Raw genomic sequence first — 20,641 nt, 5'->3', positions numbered from 1 at the left:
GAACACCCAATGTTCTGAAAAACATAGTCATCATTTTATTTTGTTCCGGTAATGTGCGAGCTTAAAAAGCTCATGACTGAAACTGCAAAAGCTGGAGTCACAGCTCCACTCAGTCGAGTTGCATTTCCTGTCTTGTTTGAGTTGCTAAAAAAAACTATGCATCTCCTTAACAACCGGGACACCGGGAATAACTCCCCTGCTCTTCTTCGAAATAGTGGCATGGGATCTTTTTTGTCCCCTTGAGAGAGCAGACGGGGCCTCGGTTTAACATTTCATCCGAAAGACAGCACCTCTTACAGTGCAGCGCTCCCTCAGCTCTGCACTGGAGTGCCAGCCTAGATTTATTGGTGCTCAAGTCTCTGAAAGTTGGTTGAGAACTTGTAGAATAAGTCAAAAAAGGAAGGAGAGACCTGCCAACAAATTTCTACTGCTGATTCCAGCAATAGAAATTCCTTCCCCCGCCCCAGCCTTGCCAGATAGGGATTTAACCACCCCCGCCCTTTGTCCATCCCTCCACTTTTAAGTGACAGCGGGGAGAGAGGGCTAGGGAAACTATCCGATTTCTCTGCCTTCCCACTAGAGTACCAGTGGCCTACTGGAAGAGCAGAAGACGGTTGGCGAGTAAAGTGCCAAATCGTGTGATGGAAGGGAAAGGATCTGGTTTTGGCCGCCTCTCTCTCTTTCTTCTGATCTTTTTCTGCCAGCAGCAGCAATATTAGCTTCTGCAGAGCCATTTCCATAAAATGTGGTTTGGGTCTCCAGGGAGTTTGTGCCTTCTTTAACTTGAGCTTCTCTCCATCAACAACAACAACAACTTGCATTTATATAGCGCCTTTAATGTAGTGAAATGTCCCACGGCGCTTCACAGGAGCGTTATCAAACAACATTTGACATTGAGCCACATAAGGAGATATTATCCAATCATACTTTCACTCTCTTTATTTCTCTATCTGTACCTGATTGGACATTGAATTCACTCACTCTAATTTACACTTCCTTCTAAGTCTCACTGTTAATTTCACAATCCTTCAATCTGATTGGTTAAGGAGATACACAGTTGCTTGTCCTATTCACTCAGGTCCCAGATGTCCTGTTTCCCTTGCTGCGCCATTATCAGCTCACACTTTCAGCATAAGGAGAGATTACCAAAAGCTAGGTCAAAGAGATAGAGGAAATAGAGGTAGCGAGGCGGAGAGGTTGAGGGAGGGAATTCCAGAGCTTAGATCCTTGGCAGCTGAAACACGGCTGCCAATGGTGGAACAATTAAAATCAGGAACTTGTGGTCTTAGCATTCTTTCAAAGCAAAGATTTCTTTGAAAATTGAACAGTTATCTTTCTGGACTGATCCATCAGGAATGCTTATCCTTCTTTGACTACATTTTTTTCGTAGGAAAAGCAAAGAAAAGCAGTGGCATATTGGATGCTTGCCGTTGGGCAGGATCTGTACAGCATCAATTTCTGAATCAAGTATTGTGCCAGTACTTGACACTATGTTACTCACTTCTATCACTGTCCCTTTCCCGCTACGATGGCTGAGCATTGCATCCAGCAGCATTATGAAATGAGTATGGAATAGGTTTAATTAAGTTTGACGCCACAAAAATAATGACATATTGCCCTTGGTAAAGCAGTCCTATCCATTGGCCAAGAGGCTTCTTTTTCTTTTCTGTTTTTAAAATTTTGGCCCTGATTTTGCTGTCAAAATAACAGTGAGGCTAATGGCGTTGCTGTTATTTATGCGCAAATGCTACAACAACTTCAGGCGAGGGGCAGGTGCACCGGTAAACACGGATAAGTTACTGTCCAATTTGTGCTGCTGTGCCGTTAGCTTTGTGAAAACGGTGTCTTGCTGTCTGACTCCCCATTGAAATGCAATGAATGGCGTGAAGTTCCTGTATTTGCATGGTGGATACAAACTAAACTCGCCACAACAAGTTACGTCAAGTCATTTCAAGTCTAAGTACTCTTTCTACGACATAATAAGTGCTAATTACTGCCAATCAACCTCTCGAACTGAAAATTACAAGTACGTAAACTCATTCCTTTAGGTTTTAATTGTTAAAGATTTTAAAAATGTAAAAATAAAAAATATATATATTATTTTAACTTTTCCTTTCTCTCTTTTTTTCTTTCTCTCTTAATCCAATCATACTTTCACTCTCTTTGTTTCTCTATCTGTACCTGATTGGACATTGAATTCACTCACTCTAATTTACACTTCCTTCTCAGTCTCACTGTTAATTTCACAATCCTTCAATCTGATTGGTTAAGGAGATACACAGTTGCTTGTCCTATTCACTTAGGTCCCAGATGTCCTGTTTCCCTTGCTGCGCCATTACCAGCTCACACTTTCAGCAACTTGCCACACAAAATTTTTATAAAGCAAAACGTACAAGGGCAAGTCTAACTAATGGCAGATACTGTTTGATGACCTGCTACAGTAAAATTTGGCCCTTTGTGTTTTTTTTCAACTTCCTTGTGATTTAAAAAACCCTTTGATGAACCAACCAAACCGTGCCCCACCACTGGATTCTTCCAACTGTTAGCTAGTATTCTTGTGGGGGAAACATGCTATTTGTCATATATCAATGTTTTTACATCTATGGGATAGAATCGTGTTGTGTAGTATTAGTAAAAAAAAGCATTAATATGTGAAATTCTTCCATCTGCTATTTTAACAAAGATCCTCTTTTGATCCCGGGAACTTCAGCTTTAGCGCTTCAAGGGGGAAATGGAGTGCTAAATTAAGCGCTGACCACTTCGCTTAGGGCGCTAAAGTGTGTGAGAGGGGCGGTAGCAGTAGAGCGCTGTAAAATGTGCAGTGTAATGATAACGGCATGATAACGGCATCAGAGGCTCCTTCTCTAACTTAAAGGGAAGGGCCAATGATGGTTTGAAACATTCTTGTAGTCAGTTCTGTGTGACCAGGGAAACTGCACGACTTCCATTACAGCCCTAATCACTCTCAGAGAATGGAGCGCTTGGACATCGTGCAACAGTGAGGCTTCAAAAAATGTCAGCACGCATCAGACTGGTGCGAAGAATAAAGTTTGCCCTACCTGAACACCACTGCCTCTAATTATTGCTCCCCATGCCGCCAGCCGAGGTGACAACGCCTTCTCGTGCTTCCGTTGTTGATGCTCGACGATGCAGCAGGGCTCGGGAGCGAATTTAAGATCAGGGGCATTAATGGGGCATTGCGCACCTGATGAGGTCACGATCTACGGGGCGCTAGAGACCGAAGCAGTAAGTGTTGATGTTGTGTATTTGTAAAGCATGCACTCCCATGTTCCGCCACCAGGGAGTGCATCCCCTGAAGTGCCAAGGGATCCCAGCATCCATTTGGAGCACTATATATAAGCCGGCCCCTAAGGAGTGTCTTAATAAAGACTGAGGTCACAGTTACTTTAACCTCCCTGTGTGCAGTCCCATCTGTGTTAGGAACACAACAACTGGCGACGACTACACGAATCCAATGCAAAGATGCAGCAAACTGTGGGCATCCTGGAGAAGTTCTGGAAGGGTGAGGACTGGGAAGCCTATGTCGAATGGTTAGACCAGTACTTTGTAGCCAACGAGCTGGACGGAGAAGGAAGCGCTGCAAAAAGGAGAGCAGTCCTTCTCACGGTCTGTGGGGCACCGACCTACAGCCTCATGAAGAATCTTCTGGCTCTGGTGAAACCCACAGTTAAGTCGTATGAGGAGCTGTGTACACTGGTTTGGGAGCATCTTAACCCGAGGGAGAGCATGCTGATGGCGAGGTATCAGTTCTGCACGTGCCAGCGATCTGAAGGTCAGGAAGTGGCGAGCTACGTCGCCGTGTTAAGGCGACTTGCAGGGCAATGTGAGTTTGATGGCTACCTGGAGCAAATGCTCAGAGACTTTTTTGTACTGGGCATTGGCCACGAGACCATCCTACGAAAACTTTTGACTGCAGAGACACCGACCCTCAGTAAGGCCATTGTGATAGCACAGGCGTTTAGGTCCACCAGTGATAACACCAAACAAATCTCTCAGCACACAAGTGCTAGCAATGTTCATAAATTAACTGGAACTGTGTTTGCGAGCAGAAATGTACAGGGCAGAAACCACGAGTCTGCAACTGCCAGCAGGCCTCAGGTGACCCAGATGACTCAGAGTCCGCAACAAAGGATGAATGCAAGACAATTCACACCTTATTGGCGTTATGGAGGCTTCCATTCAGCCTATTCATGCCACTTCAAAGGGTATGTTTGCAAGAGCTGTGGAACAATGGGGCACCTCCAACGAGCTTGCAGATGAGCTGTAAGCTCTGCAAAACCTGCGAACCACCATGTGGCAGAGGAAAATCGGTCCATGGTGGACCAAAGCAATTTCGAGCCTCAGAGAGAGGAGGCAAATGCTGAAGTACACAGGGTGCACACATTTTCGACGAAATATCCATCTATAATGCTAAACATAAAATTGAATGGCTTATTCGTAGTCATGGAACTGGACACTGGCGTTAGCCAATTCATCATGAGTAAAAAGATGTTTGAGAGACTGTGGTGCAACAAGGCACTCAGACCAGTCCTGAGCCCCATCCACACGAAACTGAGAACGTACACCAAAGAGCTTATCACTGTCCTGGGCAGTGCTATGGTCAAGGTCACCTACAAGGGCACGGTGCACGAACTGCCACTCTGGATTGTCCCGGGCGATACCCCCACACTGCTTGGAAGGAGCTAGCTGGGCAAAATCCGCTAGAATTGGGATGACATCCGAGCACTATCACATGTCGATGAGGCCTCATGTACCCAGGTTCTTAACAAATTTCCTTCCCTTTTTGAGCCAGGCATTGGAAATTTTTCTGGGGTGAAGGTGCGGATCCACTTGGTCCCAGAGGCACGACCCATTCACCACAAGGCGCGAGCAGTACCTCACATGATGAGGGAGAGAGTGGAAATCGAGCTGGACAGGCTGCAACGCGAGGGCATCATCTCCACAGTGGAATTCAATGAGTGGGCCAGTCCGATTGTTCCAGTACTCAAAAGTGATGGCACAGTCAGGATTTGCGGCAATTATAAAGTAACTATTAATCGTTTCTCGCTACAGGACCAATACCCACTACCTAAGGCAGACGACCTATTTGCGACGCTGGCAGTAGGCAGGAAGAGCAGTGCAAGAAAGATAGTGCAGGAGTCCCCTGTGGTCATCCCCCTGCAAAACAGATACACTGCTTTGAGTACTGTTGGGGAGGATGACTCATCAGGGGAGGGCAGCAGCAGCCAAGTTCATGGCACCGTAGGTGGCTCTGCTGCAAAGGAGGGCAGGAAAAAGAGTGGGAGCGCGATAGTGATAGGGGATTCGATGGTGAGGGGAATAGATAGGCGTTTCTGCGGACGCAACCGAGACTCCAGGATGGTATGTTGCCTCCCTGGTGCAAGGGTCAAGGATGTCTCGGAGCGGGTGCAGGACATTCTGAAATGGGAGGGAGAACAGCCAGTTGTCGTGGTGCACATTGGTACCAACGACATAGGTAAAAAAAAGGGATGAGGTCCTACGAAAAGAATTTAAGGAGCTAGGAGCTAAATTAAAAAGTAGGACCTCAAAAGTAGTAATCTCGGGATTGCTACCAGTGCCACGTGCTACTCAGAGTAGGAATCGCAGGATAGCGCAGATGAATACATGGCTTGAGCAGTGGTGCAGCAGGGAGGGATTCAAATTCTTGGGGCATTGGAACCGGTTCTGGGGGAGGTGGGACCAGTACAAACCGGACGGTCTGCACCTGGGCAGGTCCGGAACCAATGTCCTAGGGGGAGTGTTTGCTAGTGCTGTTGGGGAGGAGTTAAACTAATATTGCAGGGGGATGGGAACCTATACAGGGAGACAGAGGGAGACAAAAAGGAGGCAAAAGCAAAAGACAGAAAGGAGATGAGGAAAAGTGGAGGGCAGAGAAACCCAAGGCAAAGAACAAAAAGGGCCACTGTACAGCAAAATTCTAAAAGGACAAAGGGTGTTAAAAAAGCAAGCCTGAAGGCTTTGTGTCTTAATGCAAGGAGTATCCGCAATAAGGTGGATGAATTAATTGTGCAAATAGATGTTAACAAATATGATGTGATTGGGATTACGGAGACGTGGCTCCAGGATGATCAAGGCTGGGAACTCAACATCCAGGGGTATTCAACATTCAGGAAGGATAGAATAAAAGGAAAAGGAGGTGGGGTAGCATTGCTGGTTAAAGAGGAGATTAATGCAATAGTTAGGAAAGACATTAGCTTGGATGATGTGGAATCTATATGGGTAGAGCTGCAGAACACTAAAGGGCAAAAATCGTTAGTGGGAGTTGTGTACAGACCTCCAAACAGTAGTAGTGATGTTGGGGAGGGCATCAAACAGGAAATTAGGAGTGCATGCAATAAAGGTGCAGCAGTTATAATGGGTGACTTTAATATGCACATAGATTGGGCTAGCCAAACTGGAAGCAATACGGTGGAGGAGGATTTCCTGGAATGCATAAGGGATGGTTTTCTAGACCAATATGTCGAGGAACCAACTAGGGGGGAGGCCATCTTAGACTGGGTGTTGTGTAATGAGAGAGGATTAATTAGCAATCTCATTGTGCGAGGCCCCTTGGGAAGAGTGACCATAATATGGTGGAATTCTGCATTAGGATGGAGAATGAAACAGTTAATTCAGAGACCATGGTCCAGAACTTAAAGAAGGGTAACTTTGAAGGTATGAGGCATGAATTGGCTAAGATAGATTGGCTAATGATACTTAAGGGGTTGACTGTGGATGGGCAATGGCAGACATTTAGAGAACGCATGGATGAATTACAACAATTGTACATTCCTGTCTGGCGTAAAAATAAAAAAGGGAAGGTGGCTCAACCGTGGCTATCTAGGGAAATCAGGGATAGTATTAAAGCCAAGGAAGTGGCATACAAATTGGCCAGAAATAGCAGCGAACCTGGGGACTGGGAGAAATTTAGAACTCAGCAGAGGAGGACAAAGGGTTTGATTAGGGTAGGGAAAATGGAGTACGAGAAGAAGCTTGCAGGGAACATTAAGGCGGATTGCAAAAGTTTCTATAGGTATGTAAAGAGAAAGAGGTTAGTAAAGACAAACGTAGGTCCCCTGCAGTCAGAATCAGGGGAAGTCATAACGGGGAACAAAGAAATGGCAGACCAATTGAACAAGTACTTTGGTTCGGTATTCACTAAGGAGGACACAAACAACCTTCCAGATATAAAAGTGGTCAGAGGGTCTATTAAGGAGGAGGAACTGAGGGAAATCTTTATTAGTCGGGAAATTGTGTTGGGGAAATTGATGGGATTGAGGGCCGATAAATCCCCAGGGCCTGATGGACTGCATCCCAGAGTACTTAAGGAGGTGGCCTTGGAAATAGCGGACGCATTGACAGTCATTTTCCAACATTCCATTGACTCTGGATCAGTTCCTATCGAGTGGAGGGTAGCCAATGTAACCCCACTTTTTAAAAAAGGAGGGAGAGAGAAAGCAGGGAATTATAGACCGGTCAGCCTGACCTCAGTAGTGGGTAAAATGATGGAATCAATTATTAAGGATGTCATAGCAGCGCATTTGGAAAATGGTGACATGATAGGTCCAAGTCAGCATGGATTTGTAAAAGGGAGATCATGCTTGACAAATCTTCTGGAATTTTTTGAGGATGTTTCCAATAAAGTGGACAAAGGAGTACCAGTTGATGTGGTATATTTGGACTTTCAGAAGGCTTTCGACAAGGTCCCACACAGGAGATTAATGTGCAAAGTTAAAGCACATGGGATTGGGGGTAGTGTGCTGACGTGGATTGAGAACTGGTTGTCAGACAGGAAGCAAAGAGTAGGAGTAAATGGGTACTTTTCGGAATGGCAGGCAGTGACTAGTGGGGTACCGCAGGGTTCTGTGCTGGGGCCCCAGCTGTTTACATTGTACATTAATGATTTAGACGAGGGGATTAAATGTAGTATCTCCAAATTTGCGGATGACACTAAGTTGGGTGGCAGTGTGAGCTGCGAGGAGGATGCTATGAGGCTACAGAGTGACTTGGATAGGTTAGGTGAGTGGGCAAATGCGTGGCAGATGAAGTATAATGTGGATAAATGTGAGGTTATCCACTTTGGTGGTAAAAACAGAGAGACAGACTATTATCTGAATGGTGACAGATTAGGAAAAGGGAAGGTGCAACGAGACCTGGGTGTCATGGTACATCAGTCATTGAAGGTTGGCATGCAGGTACAGCAGGCGGTTAAGAAAGCAAATGGCATGTTGGCCTTCATAGCGAGGGGATTTGAGTACAGGGGCAGGGAGGTGTTGCTACAGTTGTACAGGGCCTTGGTGAGGCCACACCTGGAGTATTGTGTACAGTTTTGGTCTCCTAACTTGAGGAAGGACATACTTGCTGTTGAGGGAGTGCAGCGAAGATTCACCAGACTGATTCCCGGGATGGTGGGACTGACCCATCAAGAAAGACTGAATCAACTGGGCTTGTATTCACTGGAGTTCAGAAGAGTGAGAGGGGACCTCATAGAAACGTTTAAAATTCTGACGGGTTTGGACAGGTTGGATGCAGGAAGAATGTTCCCAATGTTGGGGAAGTCCAGAACCAGGGGTCACAGTCTAAGGATAAGGGGTAAGCCATTTAGGACCGAGATAAGGAGAAACTTCTTCACCCAGAGAGTGGTGAACCTGTGGAATTCTCTACCACAGGAAGTAGTTGAGGCCAATTCACTAAATATATTCAAAAGGGAGTTAGATGAAGTCCTTACTACTCGGGGGATCAAGGGGTATGGCGTGAAAGCAGGAAGTGGGTACTGAAGTTTCATGTTCAGCCATGAACTCGTTGAATGGCGGTGCAGGCTAGAAGGGCTGAATGGCCTGCTCCTGCACCTATTTTCTATGTTTCTATGTTTCTATGTTCACCAAGCTCGACCTGACTTCGGCCTACATGACGCAGGAGCTGGAGGAGTCTTCGAAGGGTCTCACCTGCATCAACACGCACAAGGGACTGTTCATCTACAACAGATGCCTGTTTGGAATTTGGTCAGCTGCAGCAATCTTCCAGAGAAACATGGAGAGCCTACTCAAGTTGGTACCACGCATGGTGGTTTCTCAGGACGACATATTGGTCACGGGTCGGGACACTGTTGAGCAGCTACAAAACCTGGAGGAGGTCCTCCAGCGACTGGATCGCGTAAGGCTGCGGCTGAAGAGGTCGAAATGCATCTTCATGGCAACAGAAGTGGAGTTTTTGGGGAGAAATATCTCAGCGGACGGCATTCCGCCTACAGACACCAAGACAGAGGCTATCAGGAACGCGCCAGGCCACAGAACGTCAAGGAGCAGCAGTCGTTCCTGGGACTCCTCAACTATTTTGGTAACTTCCTACCAAGGTTATGCACTCTCTTATAACCCCTACATGTGTTATTGCGTAAAGGTGAGAACTGGGTATGGGGAAAAAACCAGGTAATTGCTTTTGAGAAAGCCAGAAACATTTTATGCTCCAATAAGCTACTTGCATTGTATAACCCGTGTAAAAGACTCATGCTAGCATGTGATGCCTCATCGTATGGAGTCGGGTGTGTATTACAACAAGCTAACATTGCGGGGAAGTTGCAACCTGTTGCCTATGCTTCCAGGAGCTTGTCTAAGGCTGAGAGGGCCTACAGCACGATTGAGAAAGAGGCATTAGCGTGTGTGTTCGGGGTAAAGAAAATGCCTTAGTACCTGTTTGGCCTCAAATTTGAACTGGAAACCGATCACAAGCCCCTCATATCCCTGTTTGCTGAAAACAAGGGGATAAATACTAATGCCTCAGCCCGCATACAAAGGTGGGCACTCGTGCTATCAGCATATAACTATACCATCCGCCACAGGCCAGGCATAGAGAACTGTGCAGATGCTCTCAGTCGGTTACCATTGCCCACCACGGGGGTGGAAATGGCGCAGCCTGCAAACTTGTTGATGGTGGCGCAGCCCGCAGACTTGTTGATGGTTATGGAAGCGTTTGAAAATGATAAATTACCTGTCACGGCCTGCCAGATTAGGACTTAGACCAGCCAAGATCCTCTGCTGTCCCTGGTAAAAAAACTTATGTACTGCATGGGAGCTGGGCCAGCATCCCCATTGAAATGCAAGAGCTAATCAAGCCATTCCAGCGGCGAAAGGACGAGCTGTCCATTCAGGCAGACTGCCTGTTGTGGGGTAACCGCGTAGTGCTAACAAAAAAGAGCAGGGCGACGTTCATCTCGGATCTCCACAGCACAGACCTGGGTATAGTAATGATGAAAGCGATAGCCAGATCCCACATGTGGTGGCCCGGTAGCGACTCTGACTTAGAGTCCTGTGTACGGCAATGCAGCGTGTGCGCTCAGTTGAACAACACGCCCAGAGAGTCACCACTAAGTTTGTGGTCCTGGCCCTCCAGACCATGGTCGAGGATCCATGTCGACTATGTGGGCCCGTTTCTTGGTAAAATGTTCCTGGTGGTGGTGGATGCTTTTTCAAAATGGATTGAATGTGAAATAATGTCGGGAAGCACCGCCACTGCCACCATTGAAAGCCTGAGGGCCATATTTGCCACCCACGGCCTGCCTGACATACTGGTCAGTGACAACGGGCCATGTTTCACCAGTGCCGAATTTAAAGAATTCATGACCTGCAATGGAATCAACCATGCCACCTCGGCCCCGTTTAAACCAGCCTCCAATGGGCAGGCAGAGCGGGCAGTACAAACAATCAAACAGAGCCTTAAACGAGTCACAGAAGGCTCACTCCAAACCTGCCTGTCCCGAGTACTGCTCAGCTACCGCACAAGACCCCACTCGCTCACAGCGATGCACCCGGCTGAGCTACTCGTGAAAAGGACACTTAAAACCAGACTCTCGCTGGTTCACCCCTACCTGCATGATCAGGTAGAGAGCAGGCGGCAGCAACAAAATGTAAACGATGGTCGCGCCACTATGTCACGGGAAATTGACCTGAATGACCCTGTGTATGTGCTAAACTATAGACATGGTTCCAAGTGGATCGCGGGCACGGTGATAGCTCAAGAAAGGAGTAGGGTGTTTGTAGTCAAACTAGACAATGGACAAATTTGCAGAAAGCACCTGGACCTAACGAGGCTGTGGTTCACAGACTGCCCTGAACAACCCACAGCAGACACCACCTTTTTCGAGTCCACAACACACACCCAAAGGATCAACGACACCACGCCGGACCAGGAAATCGAACCCATCATGCCCAACAGCCCAGCAAGGCCAGGCTCACCCAGCAGCCCTGCAGGCCAACAACACGCCAGTCCAGCAAGGGCACAGCCAACACACCAGAACAGACATTTGTACCGAGGCGGTCCACCAGGAAAAGAAAGGCTCCTGACTGCCACACCTTGTAAATAGTTTTCACTTTGACTTCTGGCGGGGAGTGATGTTGTGTATCTGTAAAGCATGCACTCCCATGTTCCGCCACCAGGGAGCGCATCCCCTGAAGTCCCAAGGGATTCCAGCATCCCTTGGGAGCACTATAAGCCAGCCCCTAAGGCCTGTTACTGACTCTGGAGTGTCTTATTAAAGACTGAGGTCACTGTTACTTTAACCTCCCTGTGTGCAATCCCATCTGTGTTAGGAACACAACAGTTACCACCAGCGCAAAACCACCAGGGAAGTTTGCGGGCATCGCTGAATTCTCCGCGTCCGGTCGGTAACCCTTTAGCGCCCCATTACCGCCCCCCAGAGGTACTAACAGGAAGTGCAAAGCAGCCAAATTTCTCCCCCTCAATATTAGATTCAATAGGTGGAGGAAAAGGAGCTAAAGTGATAGTGGCTCAGGGTGAGTAATCGTGATTAGGACTTTTTGCTCAAATTCAGGGTAAATGTCAACATGGACTAGTTGGGCCGAATGGCTTGCTTCCGTGTCGTAATTTCTGTGTTTTTCTATGTATATACTGTGTTGACTGCGAATGGTTGAAATCTCATTTTATAGCACTGAGAAGATACATGCTCCTTCTACATTTCCCAGCATGGAACATCTATCATAAGAAAACCTTACTCCACTTTTAAATTATTTTTCACCCTTCTATTAATTGCTCTTTCAGTGGCTGGAATAGCAAGTAAGGAAACTGCTCCCTCTTCTAGTCCAATCCTAACATTTACTGATTTTTGTATAGCTTCAAAACAAAACTCACAAAAGTATCTGCATGCAGCCGCATACCCTCAGTGTCATTGATTTTTGGTAATAGATAAGTGCTTTTAAGCAAATTCATGCCCTAGATATGAGCAGCATATATTATAGCATGCCGTTATGTTACTTGGGATTGAGCACCTGTCACATTCCTCTAAATCAGCATTTGGATTAAATGGATTGCGATTGATTTTTTTAACTATTGGAGAATGGATCATAACGTTTCTCTGGTGAATTTGATTACTCAAAGAGTCAGGGAGATAAGTATAGCAAAGTATAATTTGTCTGCTTCTCTTGGTCTCTCATTAGAATTTATCTCCTGTTCAGCCTCACTACTGTTTTTTGATAGCCTTCTCCTTCAGTGAAAAGGGTGGGGCAGTCGAATGCTGACTTCTTTACTGCTGCTCACAGCAGCACTCCACAGTCTGCTCACAGCATTTGTGCTTGAAAGGGTAGGACTTGTCCTCCCCTGGGCTCCACATGCAAGCCAGCTCAAGAATTGGCTAACACCACCAGCTGAATGCCTTCAAACTCAGTGGGAGTCAAGGCTAGGGTTTAAACCTGTGTTTGAAAGGGATGCTAATATTATATTATTAGAGCCAGCTGCTGCCTTTATCACCAGCTTTTTAAAAAGTGCTACATGCCGGAAATTACTTTCAGCAATATTAAACTACAACATTATAAATGGGCTAACAACTCTGTGAAAATAGCAGAGAGGGGAATTTAATGCGAGTGTGTTAAGCATTCATACAATAGTAATAATTTTCAGCCTCATATAAAATGCGATTGTATAAGTCCGCACTGCCTCGCCCACCATGTCAGAACTTTGGGCGCATGCTGCCCACAATGTTTCAGCTGTTAATAGTCATAGAATCATTGGCAGCACATGCCTGAATTTCTGATACGTCCTGCTGGCAGGCAAAGATCCACACTAGTAGCATGGACTGATAAAATCACTAATATAATATGCATGTACTCTTCACTTACCTGGATGAGTGCAGCTCCAACAACACTCAAGAAGCTCGACACCATTCAGGACAAAGCAGCCCACTTGATTGGCACCCCATCCACCACCTTAAACATTCACCCCCTCCACCACCAGCGCACCGTGGCTGCAGTGTATACCATCTACAAGATGCACTGCAGCAATTCGCCACTGCTTCTTCGGCAGCACCTCCCAAGCCCACAACCTCTACCACCTAGAATGACAAGGGCAGCAGGCGCATGGGAGCACTATCACCTGCATGTTCCCCTCCAAGTTACACATGATCCTGACTTTGAAATATATCGGCATCCCTTTATCGGCACTGGGTCAAAATCCTGAAACTCCCTCCCTAACAGCACTGTGGGAGTTCCTTCACCGCAAGTACTGCAGCGGTTCAACAAGGCCGCTCGTCACCACCTTCTCAAGGGCCGTTAGGGATGGACAATAAATGCTGGCCTTGCCAGCGACACCCATATCCCGGAAGGAATAAAAAAAAATGTTCTACAGCTGTGTACATTTCATTGAAATGTTGAATTCCTGTAAGTTTGATTAATAACACCACTCATTTAAATCGAGAGCCAAAGCTGACTGCTTCAACACTTTGAACACTTCTGAGTGCTGATTTCACTGGAGAACTTATTTCTGTTGTGTACAGCTCCTTCAGTTTTGTTTTTCATGCTTTTTGCAACTGAATTGATCCAGTTATTCATTTTTAGCAAAGATTTGCCCATTTGTAAAAAGGAATAAATTCTTCTGGCAACAAATTGAAAATAAACAACAAATTCATAATTAAAAATCTTCACCGGTCAGCCTCAAAGAGTTAAATTTGTTTTAGTTACGTTTACTAGGCCTTTGTTTTGATGATTTTAATATTTCCCTGGTGTTAACAGCACTGGCGACAGAAAGTTTTTTCTGCAGTGGATCTGCACCAGGTGATATTTCCATTCTAAACACGTTCAATCCAAGTGCTCTGAGTTAGTGCTGAGATTGCTGAATTGGCTCTGTATTAGGGGAATAGAATGATCTCAGAATGGTAATGTTCATGACTGATGACCCTTATTAACCATCGCTAGAAGGTGACCTTTGTATCAAAGGAGCTGAATTCAAGTGCAGATTTGCTAAATATTAGTAGCTTTTTAAAAGCAATGTTATTTATCCTCTAATGTTCATCCTTCCTCTTTTGAGGCTACTGACTCCTCACTATGGTACAGTTCCATGAGCATCAGGGATTCTTTACCACCTCAACCAATTGGCCAGTCTTCATGTCTGAGGCTATATAGTGAGTGTCGATAGTCTAGTTACCATGAGGGGCATCACAACTGAATCTGGTCCAATCCTTACCTGATGCCCATACATGAATTAAGAAAACAATCTGCCTGATCTTTCCACTTCCCAAATGAGGTCCTCCACAGTCAAAATATTAGTATGTTTGTAAGTGTATGGCGAGCAAAATGAGTTGTTTGCTGACTAATTTCGCCCATGATAGCCCATTAACAACAACTTATATTTGTATAACGTCTTTAACGTAGTGAAACATCCCAAGGTGCTTCACAGGAGTATTCACAAGAGGGCAGAATTAGAGGAGCGCAGACATCTCGGGGAGTTGTGGGGTTGTTGGAGATTACAGAGATAGGGATGGGCGAGGCCATGGAGGGATCTGAAAATAAGGATGAGAATTTTGGAATCAGGCATTGCTTAACCGGAAGCCAATGTAGGTCAGCGAGCAGAGGGGTGATGGATGAGCGGGACTTGCTGCAAGTTAGGACACGGGCAGCTGAGTTTTGGGTCACCTCTAATTTACGTAAGGTAGAATGTGGGAGGCCAGCCAGGAGTGCGTTGGAATAGTCAAGTCCAGAGGTAATAAAGGCATGGATGAGGGCTTCAGCAGCGGATGAGCTGAGGCAAGGGCAGAAACGGGTGATGTTACGGAGGTGGAAATAGGCGGTCTTAGTTATGCTGCGGATATGTAGTCGTAAGCTCATTTCAGGGTCAAATATGACACCAAGATTTGCAAACAGTCTGGTTCAGCCTCAGACAGAAGTTGGGGAGAGGGATGAAGTCAGTGGCTAGGGAACGGAGTTTGTGGCGGGGACCGAATACAATGGCTTCGGTCTTCCCAATATTCAATTGGAGAAAATTTCTACTCGTCCAGAACTGGATGTCGGAAAAGCAGTCTGACAATTTAGAGATCGTGGAGGGGTCGAGAGAAGTGGTAATGAGGTAGAGTTGGGTGTTATCACCATACATGTGGATACTGATGCTATGTTTTTGGATGATTTCACCAAGGGGCAGCATATAGATGAGAAATAGGAGGGGACGAAGGATAGATCCTTGGGGGACACTTGAGGTAATGATGCGGGAGGGAAGAGAAGCCATTGCAGGAGATTCTCTGGCTATGGTTGGATAGATAAGAATAGAATCAGGCGTGTGCAGTCCCGTCCAGCTGGACTGTTCACCATTGGTCTTAATTTAAATGAGTGTTATGCACAGTACAAGCCATATTAAAAATGCACCCATCAAAAGTCAAGGGGAGCATTACTTGACTTTATAGAGTGTGCTGTCACTGGGAGTAACAGAGTAATTGAGTTTCATAGTCAATTGCAAGGCTACATCAACCAATAGATGATCTAAATCATTCTCTGCTAAAGTGTGTAATTATTTAAAATTGTTTCCATCCAAGTTGAACCACAGTGGAACACACTGTGATTGCAATATACTGGCTCATAATTTCTTGGAATGTTTCGGCATAAGAACAAAGTTGCACCATTTTTTGCAAGAAAATTTACGCAAGCGATTTAAGCCCGGTTTACACTGAAACACTGCTCCATGCGAATTTTCTCGATCTTTTGCATTGCTCCTAAGTTAAAGTTGCCAAAACCCTACTAAACTGATTAACATAGCTCCGCCCCCATGTAAAAGACCAGAGAACACAGGTTTCTTGCACTTGTGTCCGTTCTGAATGGGCGATACAACCAAATGTCTCTATTTCTGATTTTTCGTAGTGATCTTTCAGCGAATATTTTTAAATATGTCCAAACCGAGACGCACACTGTATTCTCTGCATCTTGAAATCATTCCTTATAGCAACTGAATCTGTTACATTAAAAAGAGAAAAGTTTCCACAATTGCGTTTTCTTAATCGTGCTGTGCTTAATGTGCACAAATGATGGTTTGATGGCTTCAAGCTTCATAGCATCGATAAGATAAAGAGGGAACATGGCGTACGATCCGGGCTTTCCTTGGGCCCTGATTACTTCCGCTTGCTTTACACTGGTTTTTACATTCCAAGCGTGTGCAAATGAGAGTCCCAGGAAATTTCAGTGTAAATTGGCGTAGAATTAAGTTATTGAGGAAATTGCGGCCCACTGTGTCACAGAATAATAGGTCCAAGGCTGTGCCATAACGCTCCAGGTGCCCAATCTTGCTTACACCATGTGGAGAAGCACTTCCCCGTAAAGAGCAAGAAAAATCAGAGGGCAGGAGTTATCCCATACTGCTTTTGTAAGCTTGTAGTAATCAGTTTGATGGGCATGAGCAGATAACTGGGACCAAGCCATCTGCCCATCTATTTGGTGAGGTTACTGCATGCTGTGGAATGCACTACAAAAGGGTGAAGGAGAAAATGTCATACAAAAAGGAATTCTTGTTCTCAACAACAAAATCATCACCTTCCAGATGTGGTGAGTATCTGACAGAAAATTTTAACAGTTTGCACTCTCATGGGCAAGGATTCACAAGATAAAGTTTAGGCAATCTTTTAGCTGACTGGATGAAATATATTAATGGTATTTTACCAAAGTGCAAGTAAGTTAAATTATTTGCTACAATTAGATTTTTGAAGCCCTAAGGGCTGGATTTTCAGGCTTCTGTTAGCAGCCCGGATGGGAGGCAATGGTGACGGTAAGCACTTCTGGATGGGTGGCCATCTTCCAGCCCCCCCATCGGGACTTGCGGTGCCGGTTTCGACGGATCGCGGAGCATTACCTCTCGGAAGATGCAAGTCAGTGTGCAACACCTGTGGATGCAACACCAACTTGATTTTTGGCTGCCGCCCGACCCTTAACACTCAGTAAAGTGACGTGCTGGAATTGCCTGTGAAAGCAGGTGGTCCAAGCTGTGGTGGCTGCAGTGAGGTCAGTAATGTCGGCCGAAGGTAAGTGTGATTGTTTTTTATTTTATTTTTTTTGCAATTTATATTGTGCCTCTAGTTGTGGTGGCGTGAGTTATTTATTAGGAATGTTATTGGTGTTTTTTTTTTCAGGTTTGTATTATTGCCCCCCAGGCCTCTCTTGCAGCACTTCTGTAACGCCTCCCTTCGCACACTGCCCCACACTCAGGGCCCAGCTGATTAATTTTGCTGACTGAGGCGCAAACTGCTCCTGGGTGCAAACTTTACCGCCCCGCCACCATAACCGCCCCGAAATTAGCAGAACTGAAAATCCAACCCTTAACCTCTAATTACATAAGAACATAAGAAATAGGAGCAGGAGCAGGCCATTTGGCCCCTCGAGCCTGCTCCACCATTTAATAAGATCATGGCTGATCTGATCATGGACTCAGCTCCACTTCCCTGCCCGCTCCCCGTGATTTTTTATCGCTCAAAAATCTGTTTATTTCCGCCTTAAATATATTCAATGACCCAGCCTCCACAGCTCTCTGGGGCAGAGAATTCCATAGAGTTACAACCCTCTGAGAGAAGAAATTTCTCCTCATCCCAGTTTTAAATGGGCGGCCCCTTATTCTAAGACTATGTCCCCTAGTTTTAGTTTCCCCTATGAGTGGAAATATCCTCTCTGCAGCCCCCTCATTATCTTATAAGTTTCAATAAGATCACCTCTCATTCTTCTGAACTCCAATGTGTATAGGCCCAACCTATTCTCATAAGTCAACCCCCTCATCTCAGGAATCAACCTCGTGAACCTTCTCTGAACAGCCTCCAATGCAAGTATATCCTTCCTTAAATACGGAGACCAAAACTGTACGCAGTACTCCAGGTGTGGCCTCACCAATATCCTGTACAGTTATAGCAGGACTTCTCTGCTTTTATAATCTATCCCCCTTGCAATTCTCTCCCTTCTCTCCTGAAAATCCAGACTCCTTGCCAGGATGTAGTTCCAAGGGTATCAGGTGGCCCCGGTACCTAGCAGATATTCTTTGTGTGTGATTTTGGACAGCGAGGGAATAAAATTCCAACTTTGACAAGGGTGCAAAATAGACCTAATTGGAAAGGAAAATTGAGTAGGATGTATAATGGTTGGCTGATCTGTTACCACTCATTTTGTGCCCCTGCCAAAGTGGAATTTTACATCCCCCCCCACCCCCACCCAGAATCTTTTCCTCCTTGAGTGCTACTCAGCTGTGAGGACATCACACTAAAGCTTAACCCTTGCTCTCCTGATGTCCACTACCTGATGGGGTGAAAATATATCAGAAAAGTATAGTGAAAGGCCCACCGAACAACCTTTGGAAATCTCACACTCTCTCTTCTATTGTGTTACAGCAGGTGAGTGCAAGATATCTGCTGCACCAGTATTGCTGTATTCACGCCTGGGGTAGTGTGAGGTTTTACTCATAAAGTAAGAGGATAGGCAGTGTTCGCTGCATTTTGTCCATTGATTATTATTAAGATGCAAGTCTACAAAGCTAGTCAGATAACAAAAAAACATCATAATTCAGAAAAACTTGACCTTCTTAATACTATAAAATGAAATGCAAAATCTACTAAAACAGACTATTAATGTTCAGTCACCATAGTACTGTAATTATTCCTCTAATTTTTCAGTCAAACGAGGAACTTACTTTGAAGTGTTAAGGGAAAAGCAAATTAAAGTTTATTAAGCTATTTTTTTCTCATTGCCGTCTCTTTTTATCTTTATCGCTGAATCTACACGATGATTTTATCTTTCTGCACCAATCGTTAACATGAAGGATTTTTTCGTGATCTCTAGGGTACAGGCAGACCCATCAAAGTCAAAGGAACTGTTCCTCCTTGAGTGCAGCTACATTCTTTCAGGAGGCCCTGGGGTTGAAGGTACGGTGTCTAGACGTTGATGTAAAACAGCATTATGTATCTCTGGAGACTGAACATGTTGCAGAAAGCCTTCTTAGTTGGGAATAGTCTATTAATTATATCAAAACTGCAAGGGTGCTTACCGGGCCTGAGTAACTGAGAAGACAAAGTTAAAATATCCACTTGGGACTTTCTAAACATATTTTCACAAATTATTGATACACTTCCTTTTGACATTGAGACATTTCTTTACTCCACTGCAGCTCTAAGCATGTCATTCGGGAGACCAACATCTTTAAAAGCAGTTAAAAGCATATCCTACAAGAAAAGGACTGAATTCATCTTTTGAATCTGCTCATATTTGGTGTCCTAAATTTGAATTCGTTTTTATCTAACTTTAAAGTAATCTTGGAATCATTATCATCATCGCTCTCACTGGCATTAACGTTAGGCCAGCCAGCAATGCTGAAATCTTAACCAAGCACATTTTAGTAAAGGTAATTGCAGATAAAGATTTTTCAAAGGAAAAAAACAACAAATTTGATTTTCGAGATTACAATATATGTCATGGCAAAAATGGATTGCTCTCACACTGGGAATGAGAACTAGAGGCACAGAGTCAGTAACTTAGAGAGGAGAAGCCAAACGAAACAGATTATGCTACAGGGTTTCTTCACCTGGAACAAATCAGTTTGTTGTCATTTTATGCTGCATCAAATCCCACAAGTCCACATCCATGTGATTATTACAATGGCTAGGCTGTGCAGTGAAGCCAGAGAGACTTAACAGGATATTACATCCAGCCAGGATCCTACAGATAAAAAAAAACTAGCAGTGAATGAACAGGACTGCGAGCGCTGTTCTGATCCTGACAGTATCACCAGGCCACTGCAGCATGGTTTTACGCTGACAACAGTAAAATCGCTCCTACCTGCAGCCTGGCCTTCAGTCACAGACTCCTTCTCAGACATTGTAGTGAATCCAGTCAAAATCTGCAGTGCTTAAAACCTTTTAACCATTCGGCTGACAGTAGCTCTTGCTCACTGTGCAGTCTCTGCCATCGAATAATTGCAATCTGGTTGAATTGCAGCTAGTCTCAAATCTACTAAAGCAAGCTTTTCCTTCCACCCCCTTCCTCTCTCTCCAAACGTCTGTTCAACGGATAGGTCAGTGAAGCCTCAGTCTTTGACCCCCGCCCCCCCAGCCCTATGCTAAAAAGACTTTCATGTTGAAATTAGCCCAAACATAAGGGAAGGAATGAGCTGCTTGCACTCTTGCTCCTCATGTTTCTGCAGAGCTCCGCCTCCCTAATATGCTCATACACAGTGTCAGCACTAGCAGGGAAGGGCTTCCCATGCTGCAGTAAATGAACGAGCAGCAGCAGCAGTCTGGCAGGATGGACCACAGCGAGAGAAACAATTAAAATCTCTAAAGCAACTGCACAGGATTGATCAGATTATTTTTAAACTTCTAGATTTCATTATCTAG

General features: G+C 45.2%; 1 protein-coding gene across 1 annotated transcript in view; it reads right to left on the bottom strand.

Moving 5' to 3' along the window:
- Nucleotides 1-20,255, bottom strand: part of hspa12a (heat shock protein 12A) — a 157,781-nt gene extending 137,526 nt beyond the window's left edge. Inside the window, exon 1 of the mRNA XM_070874974.1 lies at nt 20,085-20,255. Within this exon, the coding sequence (XP_070731075.1) occupies nt 20,085-20,124 (40 nt within the window). The 5' untranslated portion in view covers nt 20,125-20,255. The remainder of the gene's footprint in view (nt 1-20,084) is intronic.
- Nucleotides 20,256-20,641: the final 386 nt, after the last annotated feature.

This window comes from Pristiophorus japonicus, chromosome 3 (genome assembly GCF_044704955.1).
Source record: "Pristiophorus japonicus isolate sPriJap1 chromosome 3, sPriJap1.hap1, whole genome shotgun sequence".
NCBI lineage: Eukaryota > Metazoa > Chordata > Chondrichthyes > Pristiophoridae > Pristiophorus > Pristiophorus japonicus.
This window is presented reverse-complemented; position numbering and strand designations above follow the sequence as displayed.